The sequence below is a fragment of the Physeter macrocephalus genome, chromosome 4, assembly GCF_002837175.3.
Source record: "Physeter macrocephalus isolate SW-GA chromosome 4, ASM283717v5, whole genome shotgun sequence".
Lineage (NCBI taxonomy): Eukaryota > Metazoa > Chordata > Mammalia > Artiodactyla > Physeteridae > Physeter > Physeter macrocephalus.
This window is the reverse complement of record NC_041217.1, coordinates 140,594,036-140,606,281: the sequence shown is the minus strand read 5'-3', so window position 1 is coordinate 140,606,281 and position 12,246 is coordinate 140,594,036. Positions and strand designations below refer to the sequence as shown.

The 12,246-nt window shown below is 35.5% G+C and overlaps 1 protein-coding gene across 1 annotated transcript in view; it reads left to right on the top strand.

Moving 5' to 3' along the window:
- Positions 1–12,246, top strand: part of ZFYVE9 (zinc finger FYVE-type containing 9) — a 184,506-nt gene that overhangs the window by 113,827 nt on the left and 58,433 nt on the right. Inside the window, 3 exon segments of the mRNA XM_028489397.2 lie at positions 761–881; positions 5,084–5,206; positions 7,027–7,182. Of these exon segments, the coding sequence (XP_028345198.1) occupies positions 761–881; positions 5,084–5,206; positions 7,027–7,182 (400 nt within the window).

The window sequence follows — 12,246 nt, the reverse complement described above, 5'->3', positions numbered from 1 at the left end:
CACATACCACACACACACACACACACACACACACACACACACACACACACACAAAAACAAACAAACAAACAAAAAACTTCTATTTCTTGCTTAAGAAGAATATAGAGCATCACTTTGATAGATCTTTGAGCATATTCTATTAAATTGTTAATTAAGTGGATTTAACCCCACTCAAAATGTATTTTGCAACATTATACTTTATTAAGTGTAGTTAAAGTGATCTTCATATTAATGCAAAGAAAAATGAACTTGAAGTTTAATTTCATGACAAAGTAAATGAAAACTTTCATCAAAGTTAATTTTTTTTTATTGTGGTAAAAAAGACATAACATAAAATTTACCATTTAAATCATTTTAAATTACATTCACATTGTTGTACAACGATCACCCCAATTCTTAAGGTTCAGAAATTATGAGATAATATTGAAAGTTTTTTTCTGTTGCCACTGCAAGTTTAAAAAATATTTTTCTTTTATGGCAAAAGAAACCTTGGTAAAGGAAGCCTTAACCCAGGTTACAAGACCTTTTCTCTCATTACTATGATTTGATGATGCCAAAAGGAGAAACTATACAATTATAAACATTTTCATAGTATAAGCCCAGTCCTTGGGAAACCACAGGTTAATGAGTATCTTGTGCTGTCTTTCAAAAAGTATGAATTTGAAATTTTCACTTAAATTCCCATTTGTAGTCTTGACTCTATTCTGTGAAATGTCTTCAACTGTGTGTAATGCTGTCTTTGCTAATTTGCTTTTCCTAGACGGATATTTCTCTATTCTCTGGAAGTATAACTCAGGTTGGAAGTCCTGTTGGCAGTGCAATGAACCTTATTCCTGAAGATGGCCTTCCTCCCATTCTCATCTCCACTGGTGTAAAAGGAGGTATGTGGACTTAGATGTTTAAACAGGGATAGTTATATATGCCAATTGCTGCCTTCCAATTAAGGGAAAGAGATAGAATTCAAGTGATAACCACCTTTCTCTTCTCCAACAAAAAAGGTGACTACTCAGTGCCATGAAAAGCATTGCTGCTATTACTGATTGTTTTAGAGAAGATATTTATGTTTTCATATTATCATTTCATATGTTAGAAGGATGTAATATTATTTTTAATTCCCACTGTGTATAAATGTAGCTTATTGGCAGTTCTTTCTTTTTTTTTTTTTTGCGGTACGCGGGCCTCTCACTGCTGTGGCCTCTCCCGCTGCAGAGCCTACACACAGGCTCAGCGGCCATGGCCCACGGGCCCAGCCGCTCCGTGGCATGTGGGATCCTCCCGGACCGAGGCACGAACCCGTGTCCCCTGCATCGGCAGGCGGACTCTCAACAACTGCGCCACCAGGGAAGCCCGGAAGTTCTTTCTTCATATTCCAAAGCACATAATACTCTGAAGAGTTGCTTATAGTTCTAGGATTGACCCATATGATACAATCAGTACATTAATTTAACTTCTTGTTTTGAAGTACAATACACATTCAGAAATGTGTATATAATAAGTGGAGAGCTCTGAACTTAAGTAGCAATTTTCTGTTAAAAAATATTTTTAGTAAGTCCTGGTAAGACGGAAAGTTACTAATCAGTCAAAAGAATGCTTATCTTTATGCAGAAGTTTCTTGTTGATAGATCCAGATCAGCATCCAGTCAGTCCATTTTCAGGAGATGGTTTATCAATAATCTCTCCTCAGTTTTGTCCTAGTCTTTTACCTGGTCTCCCTGCCTTCAGTCTTTCTCTCCTTTATTTAATCTTACATATTGGTGCCAGTTATCTTTTTTTTTTTTAAGTATAGTTGATTTACAATGTTGTGTTAATTTCTGGTGTACAGCAAAGTGATTCAGTTATACATGTATATATATCCTTTTTGATATTATTTTCCATCATGGTTTGTTACAGGATATTGAACATAGTTCCCTGTGCTATACAATAGGACCTTGTCATTTATCCATTCTATATGTAATATCAATAGTTTGCATCTGCTAGTTCCAAACTCCCAATCCAACCCTCCCCTGCACCCTCCTCCCCCCGGCAACTACAAGTCTGTTTTCTATGTTTGTGAGTCTGTTTCTGTTTCATAGATAAGTTCATTTGTGTCATATTTTAGATTCCACATATAAGTGATATCATACGGTATTTGTCTTTCTCTTTCTGGCTTACTTGGCTTAGTATGATAATCTTTAGGTCCACCCATGTAGCTGCAAATGACATTATTTCATTCTTTTTTATGGCTTAGTAATATTCCGTTGTGTGTGTGTGTGTGTGTGTGTGTGTGTGTGTGTACACACACACACACCACATCTTCTTTATCTATTTGTCTATCGATGGACATTTAGGTTGTTTCTGTGCCTTGGCTATTGTAAATAGTACTACTCTGAACATAGGGGTGCATGTATCTTTTCAAATTATAGTTTTGCCCGGGTTTATGCCCAGGAGTGGGATTGCTGGATCATATGGCAACTCTTTTTTTAGTTTTTTGAGGAACCTCCATACTGTTCTTCATAGTGGCTTCACCAGTTTACATTCCCACCAACAGTGTAGGAGGGTTCCCTTTTTTCCACACGCTCTCCAGCATTTGTTATTCGTAGACTTTTTAATGATGGCCATTCTGACTGGTGTGAGGTGGTACCTCATTGTGGTGTTGATTTGCATTTCTCTAATAACTAGTGATGTTGAGCATCTTTTCACGTGCCTGTTGGCCATCTGTATGTCTTCTTTGGAGAAATGTCTCCTTAGGTCTTCTGCCCATTTTTGATTAGGTTATTTTTTTGATATTGAGCTGTTATGAGCTGTTTGTATATTTTGGAAATTAAGCCCTTGTTGGTCGCATCATTTGCAAATATTTTCTCCCAGTCCGTAGGTTTTCTTTTTGTTTTGTTTATGGTTTCCTTTGCAGTGCAAAAGTTTATAAGTTTGATTAGGCCCAGTTATCTTTTTATTTTATTTTATTTTATTTTATTTTATTTATTTATTTTTTTGCGGTACGCGGGCCTCTCACTGTTGTGGTCTCTGCTGTTGCGGAGCACAGGCTCCGGATGCGCAGGCTCAGCGGCCATGGCTCACGGGCCCAGCCGCTCCACGGCATGTGGGATCTTCCTGGACCGGGGCACAAACCCGTGTCCCCTGCATCGGCAGGGGGACTCTCAACCACTGCGCCACCAGGGAAGCCCCAGTTATCTTTTTAAACGTAGGTATTATCATATATTGTTCTTGCTTAGAAAATTCAATGGGTTCCCAATGCCTTCCGTATAAATTACGTACCTTGGCATACAGTGTTCCTTGTAACCTTATCTCAACTTATCTAATTTTATTTCCAGCCAACACCCCAGTACTTTACAGGCATGCTACAGATTATTTACTGTTTTCTGAATATTCACATTTCATACTTCCATGCTTTTTCTTATGCTGTGGAATAGTGGGAAGAGAATGGACTTCAGAGCTGGACCAGCCTGAGTTTTAATCCAGTAACAGTCCATTCCAGCTGTATGATCCAGTGGGCAAGTCCTTTATCCTCTCTGAATCTTTTTCCTAGATTTTTTTTAAAAATTAGGTAACTATAGCTAATTAAGAGTCATTATGAATAATAAATCAGATTTCATACCTGAAAGTACATAGCAAGAAAATTGGTACAAAGTAGGCATGTAATTAATATTTTTTTAATCTTTCTTTCCTCTGTCTAGAATAGAATACCCTTCTATACGCTAGACTCCTTGAATAACTCCTCAACCTTTCAAAATCCATATTAATGGAAAACTTCTCTGAATCCTACCTCGGCTGTCTTTGTAGTAGTGTTTTACATCCTCATTTCTGTTCAAATAGAAATTCTTATAGACTGTTACTATAGTAACACATTTTTTCATTGTAATTTAGATATTTTATAGGTCTGATTCTTTATTCTCTATAGACCGTGAATTCCTTCAGTCTGAATTCATGTTTGTGTCTTCTGCTCCTAGTATGGTGCTGGGCCTATATTAGGCTCTCAGTGGTGTTGGCTGAATGATCATACTGTCAAATGCAGCTTGTGTCTCAGATAGTCCAACAATGAACTTTCACATAAAGTTAAGCATTCTTTTGATTGTATAATGCCTTTGCTCCTTTACTAGGACCCTCTAAAAATATTCTTTTGTAAGTAATTTTGCTACTTAGTTTTCAAATTTGGGTTATTTTAATAAATCTTAAATTAATAAGAAATTAAATTGGCCTACTCTGCTGTTAAAATAAGATTTCAGGGTTCCATTTTCATTAAAAGTCACATCCATTAAATCTAATTGTCAAAACCTCTCCTACCAAGAAGCAGCAACTAGTTATCTATTGTATATTCACTTTCTTAAATCATATTACTATCTCTTAACCAGAATTTTGCTATTTTGTATTCCAGTGGAAAAAGTTAATTAAAAAAATTTTTGAAAGTCACTTAGTATTTCTCTTTTCAGTAAATATTTTCACTGATAGTGTATACATTTCCAAAATACATTTTGGTTTCTATTGATCAGTGGGAAATGGTGTTATTTTGTACTGAACTCTTTCTTGACTTATACTTAGAGGAATTGTTTCATAAAACCAGTTGCTTATGATACTTTCATTGTCTGGGTGCATTTTTTAAAGTTTGATTTTTTTAATGGTAAAAAATTCAACAGTACAAAAGCATATAGAGTAAAAAGTAGGATTCCCCTCTGCTTCAACCCCTAGACATCCTTTCTAGAGGTAACTAGTGTATTATCACTTCCTTGTATATCACGGATTATTTTAAATGTTGGTCTTAGAACATGTAATATGTGAAATTCTTATTATGATAGTTGGAGGATTTTTGTTAAATCAAAGGGTTGTTTTTGGACTGTGGCCTAAACCATTGCGTGGAGAAGTCTATACATAGAATAACCATGTTATCATCCAAACTGGACTAGATCACTTTTAAGAATGAAAGGGGCACTATTAATATGCCACTGGGATAGCAGATATAAACCTGTGTTCACCCTATCTATAAATCAATTGCTTATCTCTTTCCTGTGAATAATAAGGCCATTCCTCCATCAGATTTCTGTCTTGATTTGTCTCTTTAACCAATGGCTTATGTTGTTTTCTCCCCTTACAGACTATGCTGTAGAAGAGAAACCATCACAGATTTCAGTAATGCAGCAATTGGAGGATGGTGGCCCTGACCCACTTGTATTTGTTTTAAATGCAAATTTGTTGTCAATGGTTAAAATTGTAAATTGTAAGTTGGAAATTTGTTTTTTGAAATTAAAATGAGATACTGAGTCATTAAATTCATTACACACGAGTATTTTTATGTAGAGCCACATCTTAATGAAAACTGGGTACGGAAGAAGTTGGTTTGTATAAAATTATATATCCCCAAGGACAACTGTTGGACTGACTGAGACTCTTGCTCTTAGTCAAAGGGGTGAGATAGGTGAATTCTCCATGGAGGAAAGCCAAACGCAACTTGAACTCATCTGAGTTAAGTTCTTCCTGAGATGGGTATGCTAAGTCACAGCTCACCACCAGAATAACTGGAGGTGGATAAATTATCCAGGGGGGTCAATTTCCATGCTAGGTTTAAATCCCAGAAACCTTAATCATGGTGCAAAACCTTATTTGGGAGAAGTGTTAACTAACACATAGTAAAACTTCAGTACATCACAATTTAGGATTCAGAAGAAACTTCTCAGTTCTTGGTGCTAGCTTCTTAGGTATCAGAATAAGAGAGGATAGTAACCTAGAATCTTGAATCCAGTATGGTATTGGAAAATAGAGAATGCATTTATCCTGGATGAATGTTAATAGGCAGAGTTTTGGAGAGAGGAAGGAAGCATTGGGGAACAATCCTCCAGTTCCCACTGTGTATTTCTTTTAGTTGTCCTTGGAAACCAGAAACACCAATATACTAAATTCTTTAGAGGTTCTGTATAAATGAAATGCAGGTTTCTGGTTTGTTTGCTAATCACACCTTTGTATGTTTGGCCAGCTGCTAATGCTTGCCACCTTTCCTTCTAGGATCAAATTTTAAAATAATTTGCTGGAAATTTCAATTTACTGTACCTAGTTTATAAGTTATACTTAGAAAATAGCTAACCTAGAGTTCCTTAAGTGTGCACCATCTTAATATAGTTGGATTGGGCACCTCTTGTTTAGGTATATAAAGAAACAATTCACAGAATGAAAGAAAGGGATCTTTTATTAGTGTTGATTTACATTGTGATATCCATAATTTTATTTGAACCCTTTTTCAGTTCCATTGGGGATCTTGTTGTGTTGGCATACAAATAATAAAAATATCAAGGATTGAACATTATTTTTGAACTACGTATAGCTTGTGCTGTTGTGACTCTACATAGCCTTAAAGTGAAGAAGTAGAAGTAATTAGTCCAGAAAAGCCATCTGTTTCACTGCTTTTTACCGGATGAAGTCAAGTAAAGTCCTGTTGCTGATTATCTAGAATTTTCTCCCAGGAAAACTATAATTTAAATAGCTAGACTCTTTTAGTCACAGGTTAAATTTAATAAGTATACATCAAAATATATTTTCTTTAGGCCACAGCCTGAATCCAAGTCTATAATAATTGCTTTTATTGTTTTTCTTGTTTTAATTTTTTCCCTTAGTAAAGTGATTTAATTACACACACACACACACACACACACACACACACATAGGTGGGGGAATATATCCTTTAATCATTATAGCTGAGGATGCATAGTTTGGTTTAATTTATTTCATTGTTAATGGAATGTTGTTTCTTTTAATACACCTTTTTATAATAGAAGTTAAAAGTTTTTAGTGCACTTTCTTTCACTCTTACTTCTTTTACTTCCCTTCCAGTTGTTTTTCTAAGTGTTTGCTTAGAGCAAGAGGCATTGGTATGCTTTATTTTCTGCAATAGTCCTTTGGCTCAGTGCAGTGACAGTTCACAGCTGAATTATACAGACTCAGTGTGATCTATTTTATTCTTTGGTGTATTATAACAAAGATTTCTGTGCATTTCTTAAGGGCAAGGATTGAAAAGAATGTCTTCATTTCTTTTTATTTCATCTATAGATGTGAACAGGAAGTGCTGGTGTTTTACAACCAAGGGAATGCATGCAGTGGGTCAGTCTGAGATAGTCATTCTTCTACAGTGTCTACCGGATGAAAAGTGCTTGCCGAAGGATATCTTTAACCATTTTGTGCAGCTTTATCGGGATGCTCTGGCAGGTGGGGATACTTTCTGACTTAGTCTGCACCCTTTACAGATGATAAAAAATTTTGGACTCAGATGCAAAATAATAGTCTTAAATTTGGAAACCTGGCATTGGACTTTGGTAGTATTGGCAAGTTAGAACTTGGCATGGTTTGAGGAAGTTATAAATTTTAATACTTTATGTGACACGTTGTTACTATTTTATAATGGCTAGAATCAGAGTTGTAAGATAATCCATTGACCATGATGTAAGAATATTTTCCTTTGAGTGGCCTAGGGGATATAGTATTGGTATCTGGTAGAAGGAAGCATAATGATAACTTACTACTTCAGTTAACAATATTTATATAATCATAATGTAAATATTCATTCAATTTTCAAGTTTCAAAAACCATTAGCAGGAACAACTTTATTATAGTTTCAAAATAAATTGTAAATATTGTTACCTGTAACAATGTAAAAGTAAATGCATAGCTATTAGAAGTTGGAGAAGACTAAGGATACTAATATAAAGACATACTATTAAAAGCTGAGAGAGAAGTATATTTAAGTGTATTATTTGACGTTACAAAGTTAACCTTCTGCAGATTTAACAGAGGAGGTAAGAAGTAGTGTAATTGAGCTAAGTTCTCATTTATCATGATAAAAAGTCAAAAAATAATATCTGTAGTTGATAAATAGGGAAAGTGTAGTATAAGAACTAAAGCAAGTGAATAATAAATGAGATTATCCCTGAGAAACAAGGCTGGGGTGGGGTGAGGGTAGCCAAGGTATTAAAATTATTTTCATATATTATTTGATAATGTTTTAATAAATATATTAAAATAATAAATTATTCATACTTTCTGAATGCAGGTAATTCCCCTTGTGGGATTCTATGCCAAAGAAATTATCTGAAATGTAAAATACACTTTGTACATGAAAGTGTTTATTATAGTATTACTTAAATTTAACACAAAAATTTAGAGGCAACCTAAATGCCCAGCTATAGGAAAAAAGTTTAAGTGTGTTATACTTTTTAGATGAATGCATCTTTTTTAGAATATTTTTTAGCTATTAAAAGTAGTGTTTTTCTGGAAAATGCTCTTGAAATAAGTACAAAAGCATGATATAAAATTTCATCTTTAATGTGATTATAGCTTATGCATAAAAGATTATGCCTTTATGTCATAATTATGATATTTTAGGTGAAATATTACCTGAAGGCAAGGTGCTATGTTAGAAATTGACCACATGATACCTGTGAAGTACAGTTCAGTATTTACTGTTCAGTGTTTGTGTCAATTCCAAAATGTATGGGGTTAATTTGAAGTCATCTGGAGCCTCTAGGCCTAAATTTCATTCCAGAAATTACTTGAAACATTCTTTTTTTCCCCCTCAGTTTGAATGTATTCAGATTGCATGTTTATATGGGTTTTGAGAGGGCATGAGGGACTAGGGCATGGGAGGTTCATGAATGTCTCGATTAGGAGTTTGTCCTTTATTCTGCAGGCAGTGAGGAGCCATTGAAAGAAATGAATGACATAACCAGATTTGCATTTTAGAAAGATGACTCTAGAAGCAGTATGAAAATGGATCAAAGTCTGTGTGTCTGGTAGCAGGTAGAGCAGATAAGAAGCAATTACAGTGGATAAAAAAACTTACAGTGGATGAGCACTAGAATACTGCATAACAATGAAAGATAAACAAACTGCTGATATATGCAACAACATATCTGAAGTTCACAGACAGTAATACTGAACGAAAGAAGCCAGACACAAAAAAGTACATATTATGTGGTTACATTTATGTGATTCTCTGGAACAGGCAAAATGAATCTGTGGTGATAGAAATTAGATCATTGTTTGTCTGGGGTGAGGTGTGGGTGCAAGCACTAGAATTGATTGTAGACGGGCCCTGGGTACTCTCTGGGTTGATATAAATGTTCTGTATCTTGATTGGGATAGTGGTTACATGGGTGTTTACATTTGTCAAAACTCATTGAACTGTATAATTAAAATATGTTTTTATTGCGTGTAAATAATACCTCAATAAAATTGACTTAAAATTTTTATTGATATAATTGACACATACATTATATTAGTTTCAGGTGTACACTATAATGATTCGATATATGTATATATTGTGAAATGATCAATAAGTCTAGTTAACACACACATAGTTACAAATTTTTTTTTCTTTGTGATGAAAACTTTTAAGGTCTACTCTCTTAGCAACTTTCAAATATATAGTACATTACTGTTAACTATAGCCACTATGCTGTACCTACATCCTCAGTACTTATTTACTGGAAGTTTGTACCTTTGGACTACCTTCACCCATTTCACTTACCCTTCAACCCTCACCTCTGGTAATCACCAATCTGTTCCCTGTATCTATGAGTTCAGTGTATGTTTGTTTAGATTCTACATATAAGTGAGATCATACAGTATTTGTCTTTCTCTAACTTATTTCACTTAGCATGATGCCCTCAAGGTATATACATGGTGTGGCAAATGACAGGATTTCCTTCTTTTTAATGACAGTAATATTCCATTGAATGTACATACCATGCTTTCTTTATCCATTCATCCATCAACACTTAAGTTACTTCCATGTCTTGGCTGTTAAAAATAATACTGCAGTGAACGTGGGGTTGTGTTTCCTAGTTAGTGTTTTCATTTCCTTCAGATAAATACCCAGAAGTGGACTTGCAGGATCATATGGTAGTTCTATTATTAATTTTTTGAGAAACCTTCATACTGTTCCATAGTGGCCGCACCAGTTTACATTCCCACAAACAGTATACTAGGGTTCCCTTTTCTCCACATCCTTGCCAACATTTGTTATTTTAAAATTGATTTTTTAAAAAGCTGTTGTCGGGCTTCCCTGGTGGCACAGTGGTGGAGAGTCCGCCTGCCGATGCAGGGGACACGGGTTCGTGCCCCGGTCCGGGAAGATCCCACATGCCGCGGAGCGGCTGGGCCCGTGAGCCATGGCTGCTGAGCCTGCGCGTCCGGAGCCTGTGCTCCGCAACGGGAGAGGCCACAACAGTGAGAGGCCCGCGTACTGCAAAACAAAACAAAACAAAACAAAACAAAACAACAACAACAAAAAAGCTATTGTCAGGATCCAGCAAGAAATTAAGATATTACCAATAATGGCAGTGGGAATAAAGAGTATTGAAGAGATATAAAAGAGTGATGCCTCAGTTCAGTAAGATTTCATAACTAATTGGATGTGAGGAGTGAGAGGGGACAAGTCAAAGTTGGCTTCAGATTTCTGGCTTGAGCACCTGAGTGGACTTCGTTCTTATTCATTGAGGCAGTGAATAGAGGAAGAAGAGCAGATTTGGCAGAGGAGTGGGAGATGAGTTCTTCGTTCAGTGTGTTGGATTTCAAATAATGGTGACAGATGGTAATATGTAAATGAAAGATGAATACATAAATAGAGACTTCAGGAAGTAGATCTGGGCTAAAATACAGATGTGGAAGACCAGCATTTTTGTGATAGTTTTAGACTATGGCTATGAATGGGATAGGCCAGTGTGAAGAGACTAGATCTATGAATGGAGCTCCTAGAAATACCAACAAGGAAAGGATGTGAATCATTACATGAGTCATTAAAATATATGTTTACCATAAATGGTTACTCATCTTTTAAAAGTATCTTTATATATCAATAGAGTGCATTTTGAACTAGCATATTAACATGCAAAAATTCTACAACAAAAATCACTTGGAGCTGATAGTAAGACTAAGTAAGACTAAGGTCAGACTGTAATACATCTAAGCTGTGTTAAATGTTATCTATGAGATGAGGGCATATACAAACATATCTAAGTAAATAATATTTTAAGTAAGCATAAATGAGTGAGCTGTAACGCTCTCTCTCTGTCTCTCTCCTTGAGAAGGAATCATTTCACAGCTTACAAAATACTGGAGCTAGTAGGGAACTTACATTATCTAGTATAATGCTTCATTTTTCAGATGAAGAAAATGAGACCTAGAAGTGTTAATGGCTTGCCCAAATCACAGACCTAGTTGGTGACAGAATTAGGACTAAAGTATTCTCCGCATTATGTCAGTTGCCTATGTGTGTATATTAATAGTATAGCAGTTTTTAAAAAACAGATATGGATAATACATATGTGCTATGCCTATTTTATTAAGAATCCCATGTGTAGATAATCAAGGTAGAAGCTTAGTATATTATTTCACTGTGATTTTTGTATGAACTTCCATGAACTCGTTATAATATTTTTACAGATTTTTAATCTAAACTACATGTATTAATAATAATATGTGTGTGTGTATATATGTCTATGTATGTTTCTCATTTAGTATATATAAAATTTTTTTGTTACATGTCATTGCTTATGCTTTCCACAGTGAGGGGGGAAATGGTATTTTGTGAAAAATAACATTCTGAGAGTTTCAGGGTGCCTTCTGGATAATGTAGTGCCATGGGAGATTCTAGATGGTATATTATTTCTCCCCATCTCCCCTCCCTTACTCTGTGTTTTTTATTTTTTTAACATCTTTACTGGAGTATAATTGCTTTACAATGGTGTGTTAGTTTCTGCTGTATAACAAAGTGAATCAGCTATATGTATACATATATCCCCATATTCCCTCCCTCTTGTGCCTTCCTCCCACCCTCCCTATCCCACCCCTCTAGGTGATCACAAAGCACTGAGCTGATATCCCTGTGTGATGCAGCTGCTTCCCACTAGCTATCTATTTTACATCATTTGGTAGTGTATATATGTCCATGCCACTCTCTCATTTCGTCCCAGCTTACCCTCTCCCCACCATCCCCTGTGTCCTGAAGTCCATTCTCTACGTCTGCATATTTATTCCTGTCCTGCCCCTGGGTTCATCAGAATCATTTTTTTTAGATTCCATATATATGTGTTAGCATACAGTATTTGTTTTTCTCTTTCTGACTTACTTCACTCTGTATGACAGACTCTGGGTCCATCCACCTCACTACAAATAACTCAATTTCGTTTCTTTTTATGGCTGAGTAATATTCCATTGTATACATGTGCCACATCTTCCTTATCCATTCATCTGCTGATGGACACTTAGGTTACT